Source organism: Hypanus sabinus, chromosome 21, assembly GCF_030144855.1.
Source record: "Hypanus sabinus isolate sHypSab1 chromosome 21, sHypSab1.hap1, whole genome shotgun sequence".
Taxonomy (NCBI): domain Eukaryota; kingdom Metazoa; phylum Chordata; class Chondrichthyes; order Myliobatiformes; family Dasyatidae; genus Hypanus; species Hypanus sabinus.
In genome coordinates this window covers 23,264,879-23,288,977 of record NC_082726.1, presented here as the reverse complement: position 1 = coordinate 23,288,977, position 24,099 = coordinate 23,264,879, and the positions used below count along the sequence as shown (strand labels likewise).

General features: G+C 43.2%; 1 protein-coding gene across 5 annotated transcripts in view; it reads right to left on the bottom strand.

Annotated features, from left to right (window-relative positions):
- cd276 (CD276 molecule) overlaps positions 1-24,099 on the bottom strand; it is a 423,418-nt gene that overhangs the window by 278,929 nt on the left and 120,390 nt on the right. For all 5 annotated transcript variants that reach the window (XM_059946178.1, XM_059946182.1, XM_059946183.1 and 2 more), the window contains exons 3-4: positions 15,648-15,998; positions 12,220-12,516 (exon numbers count right to left, since the gene is read on the bottom strand). In XM_059946178.1, coding sequence (XP_059802161.1) covers positions 12,220-12,516; positions 15,648-15,998 — 648 coding nt within the window. The remainder of the gene's footprint in view (positions 1-12,219; positions 12,517-15,647; positions 15,999-24,099) is intronic.

Here is a 24,099-nt window from a genome sequence, read left to right as displayed (position 1 = left end):
GGGATTGAGAGGGTTAGAAGCCTATTGAGCTGAGGGCATGATCAACTGAAATCAACAATGTACAGGAATTGAGAACTGGAGGGAGCGAAGTTGATCGTTCCCATGAAGAATGCTGGGAGACTTTACCACTATGCAGAGGCTAAAGTGGATGAGAGGTGTGAAGTTGAAGGATAAAGACAAGGATTGGAATGGGAAAAGTTACTTACTCTAATCTAGGCTGTCAATATTAGAAACTCACAATGAATCAGTAAGACTTCCACATCCAATACTGGGCTGCAAAGCATTAGTCTCTCACTGTCTCCTGGGATGTGGTATTCCAGTGACATCTACTGCCAGTGAATAATATTGCATCCACCTGCATGTTTATTCAGACATGACATTATGATGTGTGAATGCATGCAGGCTTTTTCCCCATCCGGACCTGTGAAACTAAAACTAAAGGTCATTCATAGGTTTAGGATGAAAGGTGAAATATATAACAGGAACTTATATATAACAGGAACTTGAGGGTGAAATGCTCTAGTCAGAGTGAATTGCGAGTGTGGAACAAGCTGCCCAGGGAAGCGGTGGTTACAGGTTCAATTGAAACACTTAAGAAAACTTTGAACAGGTACCTACAGTGCTGTGCAATAGTCTTAGGCACAAAATACAGATCAGGAGCCTAATACATTTGCACAGTACCACTGTAATTTTATGTATTGCACTGTATTACTCCCACAAAAAAAAATTTCATAACACATGTGAGTGATGATAAACCTGATTCTGATATGGGTCCATATGATGGACTGAGAGTGGGAAGTGGGCAGGGAGAAGGGAAAAGGAGAGGGGAGAGAGTGAGAAGCATCAGACGTTCTGTAATGACGAATAAACCAATTACTTGGAATCAAATGATGCCAAGGGTGTCTCAGGGCTGGGTGTGTCTGCAGCAGTGCCACCTCTCACCACTGGCACTCCTTCTCTCCCACATGACTCCCACAGCACTCCACCCTCCCCATTCCCAACATCGTTTGCTCCTGCCAGATTGGCAAACTCGCTCTCCACTCCACATTGACAAATACGGCGCTGTGCAGTTAGCATTAACTACGTATTTGTGCCTAAGACTTTTGCACACAGCTGTAAATGGGAGGGGTATGGAGACCTATGGTCCTGGTGCAGGTAGATGGGAATTAGACTGGGTTGGCACATACTGGAAGGACCAAAGGGCCTCTTTCTGTGCTGTGGTACTCTTCTACAAACAGTAGCTTAACCTCTTTTGTGAATCCGGTAAAGGAGTAGGCCAGTCGGCTTCCAGGTCTGCTCTGCCAGTCAGTACAATCACAGCTGATTGGACTGTGACCTGAGCTCGCTCTCTGGTAGCCTTTCACCCCTTTACTCAAATTGGTCCATCTGCCTCTGTTTCCAGAAGCAAATTCTGTTTCCACTGCTCTTAGAGGAAAAGAGTTCCAAAGATTGACAAACCTCTGAAAGAAAAAAAAATCATCTTACGTCTGTGTTAAATGGGTGAGCCTTTGTTTTTTAAACACTGAGCCCCAGCTCCAGTTTTCTTTTGAGTAAGCGCCCCTTTACAACACACACAAAACGCTGGTAGAACCTCAGCAGGTCAGGAGGGGAATGACGGGATGGTTGGGCTGAGACCCTTCATCAGGACTGGAGAGGAAGTGGGAAGAAGTTAGAATGAGAAGGTGGAGGTAGGAGGAGGAGGAGTATAAACTGGCAGGTGATAAATGAGAACAGGTGAGGGAGAAGATGGGTGTGTGGGGGAGTGGGGACAAGGTAAGATTCTGGGAGGGGATAGGTAGAAGAGATAAAAGGCTGTAGAAGAAGAAATCGGATAGGACAGTGCACCATGGAAGAACAGGAAGAAAGACCTGAAACAGGAGGAGGTGATAGGCAGGTGAACAGCAGAGAAAAAGTGAGAGGGTCACCTGAGTGGGGAATGGGAAAAAGAGAAAAGGAAGGAGGGGGTGAAATCACCAGAATTTTGAGAAATTGATGTTCATGCCATTAGGTTAGAGGCAACCCAGATGGAATATGAGGCTTTGCTCTGCCTACATGAGTTTGGCGTCATTGTGGCAAAGTATCTCCATATCTGTCGTTTCAAGACCCCTCTTACATATTTCAATCAATTTGCTCTTAATCTTCCAAACTCCTACAGATATACTGTAAGCTCAGCCTGTCTAACTTTCCCTCCAAAGCTAATTTGCCTATATGAAGTGTAACTAAACTTTTCTATTAGTAGCTTCCAATGCATATTTATGCTAACATAGTGAAAACATCACCAGCAACTCTGGTTCAATTCCACCACCATCTCTAAGCAGTTTGTACACTCTCTGTGTGAGCACATGGATTTCCTCTGGGTACTCCAATTCCTCCCCCATTCCAAAGATGTACGGGTTAATAGGTTAATTGGGCAGATGGCTGTAAATGGGAGGGGGTGGGGGGGGGACTTGTGGACTAGTAGGGCCAGCGTCTTAAGTTAAAAAAAAACACCAAAAATAAAATAAAACTTGTATCCCAAAATAAATATATAAAAAATAAAATTATTAGTCCTTACCATTATTGAAACTGAGCAAATAGCTAATTATATTTCATCTCCAATAAATTCAGGTTATCGATCTCTGCATTACTCGCAACGTATATAACTTAGATCCAGCTATGTTGGCTCTTTGAGCTCAGCGATTGAGCAAATGACTAACAAGAAGAGATAAGACAGAGTGTCAGTGATCAGGAGTGAGTGCCATTGCTATTACAAAGGAAAAACTGCTAGGCAAACTCAAAGGTCTTAAGGTCGATAAGTCACCTGGATCAAACGGACTACATCGTAGCGTCCTAAAAGAGGTTGCTGAAGAGATAATGGATGTACAGGTCACTCCACTCTTTAAGAAGGGAAGAAGGCAAAAGAATTGGAGTCTATTATTAAGAATGAAGTTTTGGGGTACTTGGAGACCAATGATAAAATAAGTCAAAGTCAGCATGGTTTCTGTAAAGGGAAATCTTGCCTGACAAATCTGCTAAAAGCAGGGTGGAAAAGGAAAGGCAGTGAATGTCATTTACTTGGATTTTCAGAAAGCATTACATAAGGCTGCTTAGAGATAAAATCCTATGGCGTTACAAGAAAGATACTGGTATGGATAGAGGAATGTTTGCCAGGAGACAGCCAGTGGGAATAAATAGGGCCTTTTCTGGTTGGCTGCCAGTGGTTAGTAGTGTTCCTCAGGGGTCAGTATTGGGACCGCTACTTTTCATATTGTTAGTTGATGATTTGGATAATGGAATTCAGGATTTAGTGGCAAAGCTTGCAGATGATACGAAGGTAGGTGGAAGGATAGGTAGTGTTGAGGAAGCAACGTGATTGTAGCAAGACTTAAGACAAATTGGAAGAATAGGCAAAAGAATGGCAGATGGAATGGAGTGTTGGGAAATGTATAATAATGCATTTTGGTGAAAGGAACAATGTTGCAGACTATTATCTAAATGGAGAGAAGTTTCAAACATCAGAGGTACAGAGGGACTTGTTTCCAAAGTAGGGGTATTAAGGGTTGTGGGGATAAATCTAAGGCCATGATCTTATTAAATGGTGGAGCAGGCTCAATGGGCCAGATGGCCTACTCCTGCTCCTATATCTTATGTTCTTCTGAATTAGGAGTCCTCCTGCAAGATTCCCAGAAGGTTAATCTACAGGTTGGGTCTGTGGTAAAGAAGGCAAATGCGATGATGGCATTTATTTCAAGAAGAATAGAATATAAAAGTAAGGAGATAATGCTGAGCCTTGATATGACAATAATCAGGCCACATTTGGAGTATTGTTTTGGGCCCCATATTTCAGAAAGGATGATTCCAGGATTGAAGTGGTTAACATATGAGGAACATTTGGCAGCTTTGGGCCTGTACTCACTGGAATTAGAAGGATGCAAGGGGGGGAGGGGAATCTCATTGAAACCTACCAAATGTTGAAAGGGCTAGATGGGGTGAATATGGTGAGGATGTTTCCTGTGGTGAGGCGATCCAGAACTAGAGGGCACAGCCTCAAAATTGAGCGGCAACCTTTTAGAACAGAGGTAAGGAAAAATTTTTTTAGCCGGAGAGTAGTGAATCTGTGGAATGCTCTGCCACAGCATGCGGTGGAGGTCAAGTCCATGGATATATTTAAGGTGGAAATTGATAGCTTACTGATTCATCAGGGCATCAAAGGATATGGTGAGAAGGCGAGTGTATGAGGTTGAGTGGGATCCGGTATCAGTCTTGACGGAATGGTGGAGCAGATTCAATGGGCTGAAAGGCCAAATTCTGCTCCTATGTCTTAAGGTCTTATAGCAGCAGGAGCTAGTTTGAAGACTGGAATTGGAAATTAAAAGTAGTTTGGGACAGACTGAATGGGAGTACAAGTATCTGGTGCACAACAATGGTACACAAGTACCCTGAAGTCCAATGGTACACGTGTCACGGTTTTCCATCCTAAATCTAATGGATTAGAAGGTGCTCCTGATCCATTATTTCCAACAGTAGATGGTCTCCTTCAGTTTTCTGTGTTTTCTCTCTTGTTGCTGATTGGTGGGGTGGAGTTCTGAGGGGGCAATGTGTTGGTTTTTATGTGAGGGAGGGGTTGGGGATTTAAGGTCTGATGTTCTTGTTTTTTCTGTGAGGCAATCTGCTGGTTTATGTGTGTAGGAGAGGGGGTTGGAGGTTTGGGGCTGTTGGCACTGTCCTTTTTTTGTGGGGGGAGTTGAGGCTTTGTTGGTGTCATTTTTTTTGAGAGGGACAGAGTTACGGGTTTGGAGTTTTTGATGATTCTGCTGCTGTTTTCTATGTTGGTGATCTGTCGGTTTTTCTGTGTGGTGAAGGGGATGGTTTGATGGCTTTTGTGTGGTGAGGGGTTTGATGGCTTTTCTTTCAATGGCTCTCGTGTTTTTTCTGTATTTTATGGCTATCTGGAGAAGGTGAATATCGAAGTTGTATTGTACATACATACTTTGACAATAAAATGAACCTTTGAATCTTGACAAATGGCCTCTGTGTACATCTTTTTTGGTGGTGTGTTGAATAATCTCTTACAACACCTCCTCACACACTTGTACTTGCTGTGAAACAATAACACAAAAAAAATGCTACGGTTTTATTATCTGGGACTCTCAGAACTTGTCTAAGCAATCATGGTGCCAATTTCTCTCAATGCACCCCCTGTAACACTGAGTCTGCAACACAGGGCCTGTATTCTTTGTAGCTTTCCCCAGCCATCTTTAAAGCAGTACCAAACAGAAATAGGCTCTTCAGCCCACAGTAAACTTCCTTTAAGGCAGTAAGTTTGAATTATTAGCTTATGCAAGATATTTCAAACAGTTACCTACCTCTGGCTTAAAGTTTCGCCACCATCCTTGGAGTCAGAGAGCTCCAGAGGTTCAATCCCCTCTGAGAGAAGCTTCTTTTGGCTTTAAATTAGCAGCCCTTTATTTTGTAACTACATCTTCTTGATCCTAAACTCCAGTGAAAACATTTCAACATCTGCCCTGTGAAACCCTTTTGTTGCCAGTTATAGGGCAGGGACTTGTACAAATCCCATCAGTTGCTAGATCCGTGAGCCCTTTCACTGGGACAGGAATTTAGAACTGTTCAGAAAAGTACATTAGTTATATTTTAACATATCTGTCTTTTGCATTTGTTGATTTTGTTTTAAATAATTTTGAAATACTCCTGGGACAGACGGCAGCAATGATTAAAAAAGATCATTTATCCCCAAGCTGAGCAGTTTTTCTCTCTCCACTGAGGCTTTCTGACCTGCCAAGTACAGAAAAAGCCCTCCCCGCCATTGACCACATCTACAAGAAGTACCGACGTCAACACTGCTCACCATGCAGACCATGCAGACCATGCTGTCTTCTCTCTGCTGCCATCGGGAAGACCGTACAGGAGCCTTAGGCCCCACACAACCAGGTTCAGGTAGTTGTTACCCTTTCGCCATCAGACTACGGAACCAGAGTGGATATCTTCACTCACCTCAACACTGAACTGATTCCACAACATAGGGACTCACTTTCCAGGACTCTGTAACTCATGTTTTCAATATTGTTTATTTACTTTTTTATTAGTATTATTTTATATGTTTTATTGTATTTGTATAGTTTCTCTTCTTTTGCACATTGTTGGTCAGTCTTTTGAGTGTAGGTTGTCATTGGTTCTGTTGTATTTCTTTGTTCTACTGTGAATGTCTGCAACAAAATGATTCTCAGGGTAGGTTATGGTGATAGACTACTTTAAAAGTAAATTTACTTTGAAATTTGGACTTAGAGAATTTGCAGTATTCTCCTCTGCTTTGGAAATCCGGCAAGTCACAATCTGCCTCTCACAGTTCCAGTGGTGTTTGCTTTACTTTCTCTCATCTGCCCTCATTTATTTTCTCTGTTTATACCTCCTCCAGACAGATCAGGTATGATGAGTAGGCATTTGCCTCTCTCCCTTTCACAGCACTAATACATTCCTCATCTGGACTCTCTTGTTGTCTGCCCATCTCAGGAATTCACTGTTCTCTCCACCCCTCTGCCAATCAAAGTGCACTTAAACCCAGTGGCCACTTTATTAGGTGTGGGAGTAGAACCCAGTGTGGCCCTCGGCTGCCGTATCCTATCCACTTTAAAGTTCAACATGTTGCGCATTCAGAGATGTTTTTCTGCATGCCATGTAGTTACTTGAGTTACTGTCACCTCCTATCAGCTTGAACCAGTCTGGCCATTCTCCTCTGACCTCTCTCATTAACATGGCATTTTTCATCCACAGAACTGATGTTCACCAGATGCTTTTTTTCTCCCCCTTTTCACACCAATCTCTGCAAACTTTAGAGACTGTTGTGCATGAGAACGCCAGGAGATCAGCAATTCCCGAGACATTCAGCTCGTCCAGCACTAACAATCAAAGTCAATTAGAATGCATTTCTACCCTACTCTAATGTTTGATGTGAACAGCAACTGAAGCTCTTGGCCTTGCCAGTGTGCTTTTATGCATTGATGTTGCTGCCATATGATTGGCTGATGAGATACATGCATTAACGAGCAGGTGTGCCTAATAAAACGGCCACTGAATGTACTTTCTCACTCTTCCAGAACTGAATGTCACTGGCCTGAAGTCTTAACCATTTCCTCTTCACTGTCCTACTGTGTATCCCCAGCATTTTCTTAACCCCTTTGAAAGCTTTAACAAACCCAACCACATAGGACTTTGACACTGCTCAATCTCAGCAAGAGATCTTCACTAGCTGGTTGTGAGTATCATCGTTACATAATTTTGACTACAGTTCAGTAGGGACTGTGTGTCTCATGGTTTCATCTGCAAAATCTGAGCCAATGTAGCCATTCGGCTATCTTGCCTGCACCAGCTCTCTAATTAACTCCACTCCCTATTCATTCCCGCAGCTATGCCAAGCTTTCCATTTATTATATTGTTACTGAAATGCATTGAATATGTTTATTCAACCTCTTTAGGAAGTCCCTCCTACAACATTACAACTCTTACATAAAGAAAACCTCAGATTCTTTCACGTCAGTATGATCCTTATAGTTACTGACCTGTTAGCAGTGACTAAAAGCAGTTACGCACTGTAAGGTGAAAATTTTAGTTCCCCTGCAGAACATGTGAAATAGAAGCAGGAATAAACCATTCAGTCACTCTGCTGAACAATAAGTTCACAGCTGGTCTTTTCACTCAGCACTGTGTTCTTATACTCATCCCTTTGATTTTTTTAATATCTAGAAGTCTATCAATCTGTATATCTTCTAATGAAGAAATTTCTTCCCACCCTGGTCCTTAACAGTAAGCCATTCATTTTGAGACTGTGTCTCCTGGTTACATCTCCCAGTCGAGGATGTTATCAATTACATATCTATTGAGCCTCCAAAGAATGTGAGACATGTTCTAAATTCAATAGAGAAGCCCTATCCTCGTACACAAGCCCATCATTCCAGGAATCCATCTGATTAGCCTTCACTGCTGTCCGTCTATTGCCAGTCTACTCTTAACAGCAGACCTGCACGCAGCAGTTGAGGTCCGGTCTCACCCACATCTCTATATAAACGGTGTGAGACACTTATCAATGTAGCATTTCCCTTCCTAAGTGCTTGCTGAACCGGCATGTTCGCGTTTAGTGATTTACTAATCCAACACACACAAAAGAGTGGTAATTAGCCAAAACTAAACATTGACTTCAGCCAAACAGCCTTCTTGAAGGATAATACTTAAAAACACTAGACAATCTCTCACTGTTACTTTACTCCCAGATTTGCAAGGTAGTTCCATATCTTCTTGTGCTTATTGTGTATGTTATGCTGCACAGGATCCAGAGTAACAATCTGCCACTACCTTGGGTCATTGTTAGAGTTTTCTGAGGGCTCTGAGTTTTTTTTTGCTGTTGTGTTTTTTTGTATTCTCTGCGTTTTATCAATTGGAATTTTCTGTATTGTTGCATTTTGGGTTTCTTATATGTTTTTGTTAGGTCTTCTCTAGTTTATATTTAAGTTGTAATTGTCCTCAATTTCTTCCAAATAATTCTCTAAGACTTCACAGGAGACCAATTAAATAGCCTTGGACTTATGTCTGTTATTAGAACAGTTACTTGTAAGCTTGTAATTAGTTTGGAGTTTTATTAAATGGGCACAGAGACTTTCATGCCCTGGAGTGTATTTAAACTGGTTTGGTTGTCCTGACTCTGGTGGAGTTATCCAAGTCCTTGTAAGTTCTACTGTTTCGCTTCATCTCTTTTGTAAATAAAATTCCTAACTTTGTTTAATCCTCCAAGTCTCTGTATGATCCTGCTCTTGGGTCCAAGGATACAGCGCGACACAGCCACTTCATTTTCCTTTACTCCTCTGTACTGACAAATCACTCCAAACTATCTTGAATCTGGAATCGTGAATCTACATGCTATTGCTGCAACGAATGTAGTTTATTCCATTATCACACTGACTGGTAGGTGTGCATTTCCTCCACAATCTTCATTAAAGGCAAACCATATGCCCAAAATTTCAAAACATATGGCGATGTTGAGAGTCCCTTACACAGCAGAGATAAATTCTTCCAATTTATGGAATAAGCTGCCAGCAAGAGTGGTTAAGGTGCATATATTAATAATATCTGAAAGGTTTCGAGGGATAGAGGCCAAATGGAAATGGCAAATGGAACTAGCTCCCTGCTCAGCTTTGCTCCAGTTGGATGGTAGGCCCTGTTTCTGCGCTGTACGACTCTATATATATTTTTAAGAAAATAATCAGTAACTGGGGAGGTTTTGTTGTAAGATTTTAGGGGACAATCTACCGATGGATCTTCTGGAAGTGTGCTGTAACTGGGTTGATGTCTGAGGGGAGAGTATGGCTTTCCCCTCTGCTCAGTAGAGTTCTAGCTGATGCTGAGGTCCTTATGGGTCGGTGCCAGCTACTTGCCTCTCATGCAGGGATCTGCCCAGGAGCAGGGAAGCCAATTCAAGCATGGCAGCCAATTGAAATCAAAGGGGGATGAGATGCAAAGTAAAGATAAAGATAAAGATCTTTTGGTAAAGATCTTTATCAAAGTAAAGGTAAAGATTCAAAGTACAATTTATCGTCAAAGAATGTATAAATAATACAGCCTTGAGATTTGATTGCTCACAGGTAGCCACAAAGCAAAAAAACTTGAAAGAAACCAATTAAAGAAGAAAAAAGGAGTAAAAATAAAAATAAAAACCCAGTACACAAGAGAAAGAAAAAAAAAATACAGATCCTGCAAACAACTGAAGCAAACAACAGCATCCCGAACCAAAAGTGAGTCCTCAGACCGGAACCCCGCAACAGCCTGGAGGAAGCCCAAAACCTCTTTTATCAATTCATCATATTAGCGGACATGGAGCACAACAGCCAGGGCAGACTTCATAGCCTTAGCTCCATGGAGAGAGGAGTGACCATTGCACAGAACAAGCAAAATCGGCTCTTGCCTTGGATCCCAACACCTCATCTTTGCAGTCAATCTGGGCCAGTGTTTAAACTGACAAAATAATGGAGCAGCATAAAACTTGAGGTACAGAGTTATAGAGAGGGGTTGAGAAGCCAGGACTTGGTTTATTGAAGTGTAGGAGAATGAGGGGGATCTTACAGAAGTATCTAAAATCATGAGGGCCATAGATAGGGTGAGTGCATACAATCTTTTCCCAGGGTTGAGAATTAAGAACCAGGCAACATAGGTTTACGGTGAGAGGAGAGATTTAAAGGGAACGTAAGGAGTTTTTTTTTGCATATAGAGAGTGATTAGTTTAATGAATGGGCTGCCAGAGGAAGTTGTTGATGCAGGTATATCAATAACATTTAAAAGGCATTTGGACAGCTACATGGATGGGAAAGGTTCAGAGTGATATGTGTCAAATGTGGGAGCTGGACTAGCTTAGCTGGGAATCTTGGTTGCCATGGACCACAGAGGTAAAGGGCCTGTTTCAGCACTGTACAGTCTATGAAATCTTAGACTACATTAGACATTGTGTGTGTATGTGTTTACATGCTTTTCTTAGCATTTTAATCATGGGTGTACACCAACATTGCATACAATTTTACATGCAACACAAACAAAATGCTGGTGGAACGCTGGTGTGTTGCTTGAATTTCCAGCATCTGTAGATTTCCTGATGTATACAATTTTACATTTTTAGCATTATAATCCTCCAAGGCCATATGCAAGTTTGTTGATGTAACCACTGTTATTGGACGCACCGTGGGTGGTGAAGAATCGGCATACAGGAGCAAAATAGGACACATGGATGAGAGGTGCCTCAACAACAACCTCTCACTGAACGTCGGCAAAAGTGCAGAACTGATGGTTGACTTAGGAAGGGAAGATAGCCTAGCATGTGAACCAGAGGTGGAGATGATCAACAGCTTTAAGCTCCTGGACACTAACACCTGCCATTGTCCTTGTCCAGTACGTAAATGCAATCATGCAGAGAGCGCACCAGTGTGTTTACGTTCTTAGAAAACTTTGAAGGTTCAGCATGTTAATGAATACAGTCAAACTTTTGCATATGGACTGCCGAAAATATCCTGACTGGTTACCTCCTAGTCTGGGATGGCAATTCAAATGCACTAAAACATAAGAGGCTGCAGTTGGTAGTGAACTCCATCCAAAACATCACAGGCACATTTCCCCACCCCCATAGAATCTACGAGGTGTTGCCTCAAGAAGACAACATCTATCATCAAAGATCCCGACCAACCAAACGATGCTATCTTCTCACAGTTACCATCAGGCAGGAAGTATAGCAGCCTGAAGTCCCAATCACCAAGTTCAAGAACAACTACTTCCCTTCAACCATTCGGATCTTGAACCAGCTTTCACATCCCTAATCACTACCTCAGTACACCAACATAATGACCGCTTTACATTCAATTGGACTTTTTTCTTCTAATTGTGCCCTTTCTTGCATAATTTGTTGATCACCTCCACTCTATCAACCGAAAGCAAAACTTCCCTGTGGCCAAACATTTTAATTCTGATTCCCATTCCCATTCCGATATATGCCATGAGGGTGGAGGGACACCACCTCTGGATAACCTTCAACCTGACAGCATGGAAATCAATTTCTCCTTCCAGTAAAATAAAATCCCTCACCCTCCCCTCTTCTTCAATTTCTGTCTCTGGCCTCTTACCTCATCAGCAACCTATCACCTCCCCCTCCCCCTGTGTACCCTCCTCCTTCCCTTTCTCCTATGGTCCACTCTCCTCTCAGCTACCTTTCATCTTCTAGTTGTCCACCTTCCCCTCCCCCACTGTTTTATTCTGGCATCTTCACCCTTTCTTTCCAGTCCTGAAGAAAGTTCTCGGCCCGAGACATTGACTGCTTATTCATTTCCATAGATGCTGCCGGACCTGCGTTGAGTTGCTCCAGCATTGCTTTGTATAATTAATGTTTTAAAGTATGACTTCCTTGGGAACATTGCATTAGTGATGGTCTGTGCTGTGATGAAGCTGCAAGTAGGTTTTTCATTGCAACTGCTGAAACATGTACTGTAGTTGTGCACATGACAATAGACTGAATATTGACGATTTTGGCATTCCATGAGTGTAGATGCTCTGAATTACTCTGATAATCTGGAAGCCAGGCCACTCTAAAAGACACAATGTGGGCCAGCAATCTCAGGCACCAGACTCGGGACCACACTGGTAAGGTATTTTCCCCTCCAATGCACAGCAGACTTTAAATTGCCGAGACGTAGGACTGACCTGTAATAGTAGCCGAAGTCAATGACTCCTCGTTCAGTAGCTCGTTCCTCACCATGCAACTATACGTGCTGTTTGGCTCCAGTATCACCCGGATCACACTGTGCACTTCAAACAGGCCCTCTTCATTGGCCACCTGCGACGTCGTGATGTTCTCAGTGATGTTGCTCCCTTTCCCGTCAAGCCACTGGACCGTTGCTGGCGGGTAGCCCCCCGAGGAATGGCAAGCAATGGCCACCTCATCACCAGGCTTCAGGTCTTTGCTGGGCTCCAGTTGAAGGTTGGGCTTGGAGTAAGAGGCTGAAATAATGCAAGAGTTACGAGTATCAGCAGCGTGAAAACTATGCGTCCATAATTTGCTTCCTGAGAATCATAGAAATACAGGTCCTTTAGACAGTATCTACACCAACCATCAACCACCCAATTACAATAATCCTACATTAGGAACATAGAGTACAGCACAGGAGCAGGACCCTTGGCCACAATGTTGGGCAAACTAATCGACTCCTTGTTGTCTATACATCATCCAAAGGCCTCCATTCTCCTCAGATATCTAAGAGTCTCTTAAACACCTCTATCACATCTTTCTCCATCACCAACACTGGCAGTGCATTCCAAGTACCTACCACTCTCCTCTAAAGAACTGATCTGTGCATCCCCTTTGGATTTACCCCCTCACACATTATAAGCATCCCCACTAGTATTAGATATTTTGTCCCTGGGATATGTGCGGGACATTTCTCATTGTCAGACTTTATATGAAATGTAGTGTCTTCAGTATTATTGGGCCCTCACTGGCTGGTGGATTGGAGCAGCTTTTAACAAATTTCTCAAAACAAAGTGTGCCCAAAACAGTGGATCCGGCTCGGGCTCGAGCTCGAGCACCCTATTCCCTCTTGGCTTGCAGTGCTTTCACTCATGGTGAACACACGTACCACATCACAAACACAGGACATTCCACAAACCACGGACATCCTGAGCCACACCAAACACGCTGGAGGAACTCAGCAAGTCAGGCAGCATCAATGGAGGGGAACAAGCAGTTGATGTTTTGGGCTGGAACCCTTCATCAGGTCCAGAATGGAAGGGGGCAAAAGCCAGAATAAGAAGGTGAGGGGAGTGAAAGGTTAGCACAACGCCATTACAGTTCGGGGCATTCTGGAGTTCAGAGTTCTATACCGGCACTGTCTGTAAGGAGACATGACCCACTGGCTTCCTACCATGGTTCAAAGACACACTGGTTAGTAGGCCAACAGTCATTATAAATCATCCTGTGATTAGGCTAGTGTTAAGTAGGTGGATTGTTGAGCAGGGTGGCCTGTTCCCTGCTGTATTGCTAAATTAATAAAATACAAACTAGCAATGAATCGGTGAGACCAGGTGAGGGAGGTGTGTGGGAGAGGGTAGAGGGGAATTGGTGAGACCAGTTGAGGGAGAAGGTGGAAGGGAATCGGTGAGATTAGGTGAGGAGGAAGGGGGTGTGTGGGGAGGGATAGAGGGGAATAGATTAGGCCAGCTGAGAGGGAAGGTGGTGTGTGGGTGAGAAGGAAGGGAATCGGTGAGACCAGGTGTGGGAGAAGGGGGAGAGGGTAGAGGGGAATTGGTGAGACCAGGTGAGGGAGAAGGTGGAAGGGAATCAGTGAGATTAGGTGAGGAGGAAAGGGGTGTGTGGGGAGGGATAGAGGGGAATAGATTAGGCCAGCTGAGAGGGAAGGTGGTGTGTGGGTGAGAAGGAAGGGAATCGGTGAGACCAGGTGAGGGGGAAGGGGGGAGTCGGGGGATCACACACACTAGGGGGAAGGGGATGTGTGGGGGATGGATGCTGAAGAAAGAAGCTGAAACAGGATTGGTGAAAGAGTGAAGCAGAAGGAATCTAATAAGAGCAGACAATGGTCCATGGAGAAGGGGAACCAGAGGAAGGTGATGGCAGGTTAGGAGAAGAGAAGGGGTGAGGGTAACCTAAATGGGGAATGGAGAAAGAGGAAGGAAGGAGGAGAAATTACTGCGAATGGAGAAATTGATGCTAATGCCACCAGGTTGGAGGCTACCCAGACAGAATATTAGGTTTGCTCCTCTAACCTGAAATTGGCCTCTTCATGTCAACAGAGGAAGCTATGGGCAGACATGTCAGAACAGGAATGAGAAGTCAAATTGACATGGAAGAACAAATTTTACTCACAGGGGTGCTGAACCATAATAACTAAAGTTTGCATTATTGTTTTGCACTTATTGCTGTTTTTATAGATAACATGTACTTGTTTAATCTGGGAACTTCACAGCAACACACACAAAATGCTGGTGGAACATAGCAGGCCAGGCAGCATCTATAGGGAGAAGCGCTGTCGACGTTTTGGGCCAAGACCCTTTGTCAGGACCCTTCATGTTGCTTGAATTTCCAGCATCTGCAGATTTCCTCATGTTTGCTTTTTAACTTCACAGCAAGGAGCTTTATTGCATCCTGGTGCATATGAAGATAAGCTAGCCTGATCTGATAAAGGACTGGTCCTGGCAAGAGCACATGCTGAGCAAGAAAGCACTGACGCCTGGTGTAGCCAAAGCAGGGAATCTGTGAGGAAGGACTACAGTCTAGGATTCTACCATGACTTGACACCGGGGTGGGGAGGTTGTTGGGTCCTGTGTGACAGCCTGTCAAACACTTAGTGGATGCAATGAAAAGGAAACACACGTGTATATAGAATGTATTGATTTGATGGTAAGATTAATGTATGCACAGATACGCACTGCTTGTATTGCATTTCCCGTGTACACACTCATTGGCCCTTTATTCTGCACCTCCAGTACATTAATGATCTTCTGCTGCTATAGCCCATCCACTTCAAGCTTCGACATGTTGTGCACTCAGGATGGTCTTCTGCACACCACTGTTGTAACACGTGGTTATCTGAGTTACTGTCGCCTTCCTGTCCATTTGAAACGGTCTGCCAAGTCTCATTTAACCTCACTCATTAACAAGGCATTTTCATCCACAGAACTGCCACTCACCGGATTGATTTTTTTTTGTTTTTCACACCATTCTCTGTAAACTCTAGAGACTGTTGTGTGTGAAATTCCCAGGAGACCAGCTGTTTCTGAGATACTCAAACCACCCTGCCAGGCACCAACAATCATTCCACGGTCAAAGTAATTTAGATCACATTCCTTCCCCATTCTGATATTTGGTCTGAACAACAAATTAACTTATTGACCATGACTGCATGCTTTTATGCACTGATGCAGCCGCATGATTGGCTGACCCGATATCAGCACTGATGAGCAGAGATGTACCTAATAAAGTGGACACAGAAAGTATTTCAAGGATAAAAATATATTCTTGAATTAAAAAGCATGGGCTAGTGATGAAAGCAAAAATAAGAATGGTTGGTTGGGAACTGATCGGGGTCAGTAAATTGCTCTGATGAACAACAGGGTACCTGCGAGCTGGAGCATGATAGGAGCGCTGTTGTGGTCTTTAATTCGAACAAAGCAGGTGAAGCTGCCTTCATCCTCGATCTTCACGTGCCTCAGGAGTAAGGAGGCATTCCCTTTGCCCAGCTCCTCCAGGAAGAGGGCCGTCCTGTTCACAAAGCCGTCTTCCTGGTCGTTCTGAATGTTCTGTTGGTGGGAGAAGGTGTGTACCATGGTTCGAGTCTCGGTGAGTAGCCATATGACACTGAGGTCACTAAGGGAAAAGTTGCCCTCTGCCGTGAAAGTGCAGTTCAGGGTGACATCCTTCCCATATCTGGCAATCACAGGGAATTCGGGAACTTGGATCTCCAAAGCTCCTGGAAGAAATCAAAGTGAATAGGTATGTGAAGTCTGCTGTACTGTATCTCCAAGTGTGAGACATAGAACAGATAACAACACTGCGCAGGGACATGCCCCTCAGCCCATGGTGTTATGCTGAACTCATTAAACTAGTTATTAAATACCCAACTGAACTAATTGTTTCTGCCTGCACAGTGTCCATATTCATCTGCCTTTCTAAGAGCCTCTTAAACACTTCTGTCACATTTGCCTCCACTACCACCCCTGACAGCATATTCGGGACACTCACTACTCTCTGTGCAAAGGACTTGCCCTGCACACCTCCTTTGAACTTACCCCCTCTCATCTTAAATGTGTGCCCTCCAGTTTTAGATATTTTGACCATGGGATAAAGATACTTGCTATTGACTCTATATAGGCCTCCTTTAATCCTTTAAACTTCCGTCAGGTCTCAGCTCAGCCCACGGTTGTCCAACCCTTCCTCTGGCAAATGCACTCTAATGCTGGCAGCATCCTGGTAAATCTCTTCTGCCCCTCTGCACAGCTTCCACATAATGCAGTGCTCCAGAGGCATCCTGACAGCTTCCCAGCGTGGACAACTTGACTCACCTCAACACTGAACTGATTCCACAACATACGGACACATTTTCAAGGAATTTACAACCATGTTCTGAATATTGCTCATTTCTTTACAGTACCATATGTAAAAGTATGTGAACAGCATACGTCATTATGACACCATGTCATATGTGAGCCTCACTAGAAGAAAACTCTGCTCCTGTGCTTTTCCTTTGGTTGGTTTATGGAGTTACAAGACAAGACAAGGAGAAAGGGCAAAGGCAAGTTACTGGTGCCTTAAAACCAGTTGCTTCAGGCAGATGGAGCTCGTCAGCCATAGTTGGCAGCTTAGCTAAGAGGAGGAAAACTCATTTCAAACCTCTGCAGCCTTGTTGAATTCAACACTAACTGACAACTCCTGCGACACTGTTGGTACCAAAATGTACTGTTCTCTGCCATTTCCCTGGATTCATCAGCTGCATGGAGAGGGGGAGCCTGCTGCATGGCTGTGTTATGTGTGAATGAAATCACTGGTGAAAAGTACTGGGAGATAGGAAGCAGTCTCTATATTCAACAAAATATCACAAATAAGCTGACGGCCTTCGGAAGGAGGGAAAATGGGATGGGAAGGGAGGGGGAGGAGGGAGGGAGAAAGAGAAAGAGGGAGAGGGAGAGAGGGGGGAGAGAGAGACAGAGAGGGGAGAGAGAGACAGTGACAGAGAGGAGGGGAGAGAGAGAGAGAGAGAGAGAGTGAGAGAGAAAGACTGACTGACAGACATTCGGAGCAACAGGTCTGCTTGACCCAACACTGCATTACATTTCATTTGCTAAAAATCAAAGACAAATTTAGGCCAATTCAAACAGATCCATATTTACAATACTTCCTTTGAACTACATGTAACAGAGTCAAAACCCTGGATCTTCCTACCGTCCGGGTCGCACCTATATTACGGACACCTAAAGGCACACAAGTAACAAATTTAAATCAGTATGCCTGTTTTCGTCTTAGCTTGGTTCATGGTTCTTAGGAACCTCTTGTTCAGAGCTGCATTTTTGATTTAATCCACAATTCATATTCAGATCTAAAGGCTAGTGGCTGAAGTCTGTTAAGGTTGTGTGCTGCATGTCCCAACCCCGAAGAACATTCTAATAGGCAACAACTTGCTCTCCACAACATACTGCCCTGGCTTGAGTACTAGCTTGTGTAGACAGCTTGGACACAGCATCTCTGGTGAACTTCAGTAGGTGCCTGAAAAGGGTTGCCAGGGGTAGCGAAGGAAACAGGTACGATAATGATGTTTACGTGGCTGGTTAGATAGACACATGTATAAGCAGGAAATGGATCATGTGGGGGCAGAAGAGATTTAGGCTAATTCAGCGGGGCAGTCAGCATTGACATTGTGGGCCAAAGAGCCCATTGCTGTGCTACATTATTATGTTCTAGGACAGCTGACTCTTATAAATTATAAGCAACCCACACAAAATGCTGGAGGAGCTCACCAGATCAGGCAGTGTCTACATAGACGTTGCTTAAGGTTTCCTGCATCTGCAGAATCTCATGAGTTTCCTACAAGTTATAACTAGGCTGATCTTCCAGCACAGTACTAAAGGAGCATGACCGTTTTTTTTTAAAAAAGCTGGTATCTTTCAGAGAAGAAGTTGAACTGAGGTCCCATTTCTCACTTGGATGCAAAAGGTTCCATGGTATTCTTGATTCTTGAAGAATTGCAAAGAATTTACTCCTGCTGCCATCGTGGCACAGTGGTCAGTCTGGTAGAGCCACTGCTTCACAGCTCCAGAAACTCATGCTCAACCTGAGCAAAGGGAGCATGTTCTCCCTGTGACTACGTGGATTTCCTCCAAGTGCTCGTTTCCTCGCATATCTCAAAGACACACTGATTGACAGGTTAATTAGTCACTATAAACTGTTTCTACGTATAGGAGGCAAGTAGTAGAATCTGGGGGGGGTGAGGTCATGCAAGAACAATAAAACAAAAACTGATGGAAACAGTGCTTGGTGGTCAGCACAAAGGGGAATGGGTTAGAACAAACTGGATGGGTTGATTAGATGACAGAAAAATGGAGGGTTATGTAAGAAGGAGGATTAGATTGATCTTGGAATAGGTTAAAAGGTTGGTACAACATTTGTGGGCCGAATACATTGGGCTTCCGTGTTCCTCTCCCTGAACACCACACGTATATAACCATATAATATAACAATTACAGCATGGAAACAGGCCATCTCGGCCCTTCTAGTCCATGCCGAACGCTTACTCTCACTTAGTTCCACTGCCTGCACTCAGCCCATAATCCTCCATTCCTTTCCTGTCCATATACCTATCCAATTTTACTTTAAATGACAATAACAAACCTGCCTCTACCACTTCTACTGGAAGCTTGTTCCACACAGCTACCACTCTCTAAGTAAAGAAATTCCCCCTCATGTTACCCTTAAACTTTTGCCCCCTAACTCTCAACTCATGTCCTCTTATTTGAATCTCCCCTACTGTCAATGGAAAAAGACTATCCACATCAACTCTATCTATCCCCTCATAAATTTAAATACCTCTATCAAGTCCCCTCTCAACCTTCTACGCTCCAAAGAATAAAGACCTAACTTGTTCAACCTTTCCCTGTAACTTAGGTGCTGAAACCCAGGTAACATTCTAGTAAATTTTCACTGTACTCTCTATTTTGTTGACATCTTTCCTATAATTCGGTGACCAGAACTGTACACAATACTCCAAATTAGACCTTATCAGTGCCTTGTACAATTTTAACATTACATCCCAACTCCTATACTCAATGCTCTAATTTATAAAGGCCAGCATACCAAAAGCTTTCTTCACCACCCTATCCACATGAGATTCCACCATCAGGGAACTATGCACCATTATTCCTAGACCACTCTGTTCTACTGCATTCTTCAATGCCCTACCATTTACCATGTACGTTCTATTTGGATTATTCCTACCAAAATGTAGCACCTCACACTTATCAGCATTAAACTCCATCTGCCATCATTCAGCCCACTCTTCTAACTGGCCTAAATCTCTCTGCAAGCTTTGAAACCCTACTTCATTATCCACAACTCCACCTACCTTAGCATTATCTGCATACTTACTAATCCAATTTACCACCCCATCATCCAGATCATTACTGTATATGACAAACAACATTGGACCCAGTACAGATCCCTGAGGCACACCACTAGTCACCGGCCTCCAACCTGACAGTTAACCTCCACTACTCTCTGGCATCTCCCATCCAGCCACTGTTGAATCCATTTTACTACTTCAATATTAATACCTAATGATTGAACCTTCCTAACTAACCTTCCGTGAGGAACCTTGTCAAAGGCCTTACTGAAGTCCATATAGACAACATCCACTGCTTTACCCTTGTCAACTTTCCTCATAACCTCTTCAAAAAATTCAATAAGATTTGTCAAACATGACCTTCCACACACAAATCCATGCTGGCTGTTCCTAATCAGACCCTGTCTATCCAGATAATTATATATACCATCTCTAAGAATACTTTCCATTAATTTACTCACCACTGACATCAAACTGACAGGCCTATAAATGCTAGGTTTACTCTTACAACACTTTTTAAATGATGGACCCACATGAGCAATACGCCAATTCTCCGGCACCATCCCCGTTTCTAATGACATTTGAAATATTTCTGTCAGAGCCCCTGCTATTTCTACACTAACCTCCTTCAAGGTCCTAGGGAATATCCTGTCAGGATCCACAGATTTATCCACTTTTATATTCCTTAAAAGCGCCAGTACTTCCTTCTTTTTAATCGTCATAGCTTCCATTACTTCCCTACTTGTTTCCCTTACCTTACATAATTCAATATCCTTCTCCTTAGTGAATACTGAAGAAAAGAAATTGTTCAAAATCTCACCCATCTCTTTCGGTTCCACACATAGCTGTCCACTCTGATTCTCTAAGGGACCAATTTTATCCCTCACTATACTTTTGCTATTAATATAACTGTAGAAACCCTTCGAATTTATTTTCACCTTACTTGCCAAAGCAACCTCATATCTTCTTTTAGCTTTTCTCATTTTTTTCTTTAGATTCTTCTTACATTCTTATATTCCTCGAGCACCTCATTTACTCCATGCTGCCTATATTTATTGTAGATAAATACACAGAGTGACATGGTGGAGCAGCAGTTAGTGCTCTGAAGAACTGTGTTCGTTTCTGGCCTCAGGTGCTGTCTGTGTGCAGGTGGCATGTTCTCACTGTGATCCCCATGGGTATATATGTCACCAAAGATTCTTGCAAATATCTACAGATGTTCAGTGGAGAGCATTCTGACTGGGTTCTTCACCACCTGGTGTGGAGATCCCACTGTACAGGATCATAAGAGCTACAGAGAGTTGTAAATTCAGCCAGCTCTGTCACAAATACAAGCCTCCCCACCATCAAGGACATACTGTCTAGACAGTGCCTCAAGATGGCAGCAGCTATCATTAAGAACCCTCACTATCCAGAAAACGCCATGTTCTCAATACTGTTGTCAGGGAAGAAATTCAGGTACCTGAAAACCACTCAACGTTTTAGGAACAGCTTCTTCCTCTCTGCTACTGAATTTCTGAACAGTCCATGAACCCATGAATGCTATTTCATTGTTCCTCTTTTGCTTTTTTTTGGTAACTAAGTAATTTTTTTATGTCTTACATTGTACTGCTGACATAAAACAATGATAACATATTTTAATGATAATAAACATGATGCTGATCTTCCCAGTTAGGTTAGGCTCCAATGTGCAACAATCATAAGAGGCCACAGAGACTGAACATTGGGCATTGAGGAGTGGGGCAGAACAGAGGGATATGAGAATACAGATCCATAGTTCTTGGAAAGTGCTGTCGCAGCTAGATAGGATCGTGAAGGGAGCTTTTGGCATGTTGGCCTTCATAAATCAAAGTACTGAGTACAGGCATTGGGATGTAACGTTGAAGCCGTATAAGACATTGGTGAGGCCTAATTTTGAATATTGTGTGAAGTTCTGGTCACGTGCCTACGGGAAATATGTATGACTCTGGAATTACTTTGAAAACACTGAGTCGGCCACACTGAAGAGTCCTGTGTACACTTCCGGTCACCTCACTGTGGGAAGAATGGGATTGCACTGTAGAAAATGCGGAAAGGGGTTAAACTAAAAAGTTGCTGGACTTGGAGGACTTGGGTTATGGGGAGAGATTAGATAGGCTGGGCGCGTTTTCCCTGAAGTGATTGAAGCTGAGGGCCGCCATGATATACAGGATTTGAGAGGGCAAGATAGAGAGGATATTCAGAAGCCTTTTTACCATGGCATGGCAGCCAAAAACAAGAGGACACCGGTTTAAGGTGCGAAGAAGGAGTTTTAAAGGGATCTGAGGGTAAGTTGGTGTCAGACATCAACTATTGTCTGTTTTCCACATACAGTAGTTAATGTCTGACACATACCAACAGAGGAGGTGGTAGCATTAGATAAAGAAATACTTCAGGGCAAGTAGTAAAGTGCAGAAGGATATGCTCTCAATGCTAGCAGGTGTTACAAGCATAGTTGGCAAAAAAAGACTGGCATATACACAATAGCCCCAAGAGCCTGTTTCTGTGCTGTACTGCTCCATGACTATGACTTACAGTTAATAAAATAAATCAGAACAGGTTGGTTCTGTGAGTTCACTAAAAGCTTGTGTAAAACAATGAATGCTTCATAGAGTCCAATAATAGAAAATGCATGTTCTTCTTAAACTCAACCTGAAGGTGTTGGGGAAGAGCCCAGGTGGAACAAGATAAACTCAGAGCTTGTGACTTCAAACAAGTATACATAGGTCATATTTTTTTCCATTGGGAGCAAAGAAAATTAGAACTATATTCGCCCGTTGCAGAACAACAGAGCACAATGCAAATGGAAGTTGATTTGTTAAACTTGGTCTGTGGGGTGTAAGATTAAAAAGCATCAAAAACAACTTAAGATGAGAGAGAATTACTCCCTGTGGAATGGAAGATGTGTACGGAACAGACAACCAGCAAACTCCAGTTAATCAGCACAAGGAAAACAGCTGGCAAAACATCTGCTCAGGAATGCATTTGAGACCTTTAAAGATAAATAGCCTTCGCGGACAGAATTCTCAGTACAACATCGTTTCCTTCACTGAACAATACAAACATCATTAAAGTTAAGCCTGAGTAATGTACCATGAATAGTGGGAACAATAATTTTGTTCTTGAACCAACCTGCACAGCACTAATCACTACATTAGTATAGCAACACCATGATCGCTTTGTAACACAATGGACTTTATAAATTATATCCTTTCTTGTAGAACTTGTGAAAAGTTTAATGTTTATCTTTTTCTTGTCAGTATGGTATATCTGATGTTATATACCTGTGATGCTGCTGCCAATTGGATTTATAATTGCACCTCCTGTAGTTGTGCACGCAACATTAAACTCAACTTTGACTATGACGCAGCATCCATTTCACAAGTCTAAAGGCTGATTTATACTTGTGCGTCACAGCTACATCATAGGTACCGCACACCCTATGCCGTACCTATGCCACAGGGCTACGTGCACCACCCCAAAAAACTCACTCACGCGTCGCAGCGACGCAGACCACAACAACTGTGATTGGTCCGCTTGGTAGCATCGCATTTCCTCCTACGCATTTCCAGTTGCTTCTTCTCCACCATGTCTGTACACCAATGCAAAATAGATGAACCAGATCATCAAATCTACCTGCCGACATGCAAAAATGTTTGAAATGCATTTCCTCATCCATGTCTCCCACGAAGAAACTCAATACAGTGGCATAGAAACCCCACCGCCAACTAGCGTTTTGGCGCACATCAACGCATGCTCGCTATGGCGTAGAGCGACGCAGAAGTGATAATCAGGGCTATGGCATAGGCTGCGCCATAGCCCGTACACACAAGTACAAATCAGCCTTAATACTGGTGCAAGCACATTTTATATTGGTGTAAAAATAACAGGGAAACCAACTGAAAATTCAGCTGTGCTCTTTCTGTGTATTAATTCTCAAATTGCAGTCAATCCTGGATGGTTATCTGGATAACAGAACTAGGTATAGATTATGATGAAAATGTCAACAGATTAGGCAGCATCTGTGAAAGAGGGGTCAGTTACTCCATATCGTGTTAAGTGTACTGTTTTAATGTATAGCTAACCTTAACCCTTACTCTGCCATCTGGTTGAATTTTGGGTTCAAAACTCAGCTGTAGGGTTTGAACATGGAAACACTGATCTCTGAAGGGAGAGCACTACTCATTGAGCCAGAGGTGACCACACACTGACCCAGCTCACTCCAATGGCTCAAAGTTCCAAGTCATGTCTGCATTGTGTGGTACAGATGCTGCAAGACCCTATGGAGAGTAAAAACTATGGAGTGGATCATCGGGGTCTCCCTCCCCCCCATTTGTGACACATACTGAGCATTGCTGACAAAGGGGCCAAAACATTGTTGAGGACCCCACCACCTATCGCGCAACCTCTCTGACCCACTACCATTAAGAAGGTGCAGAAGCAT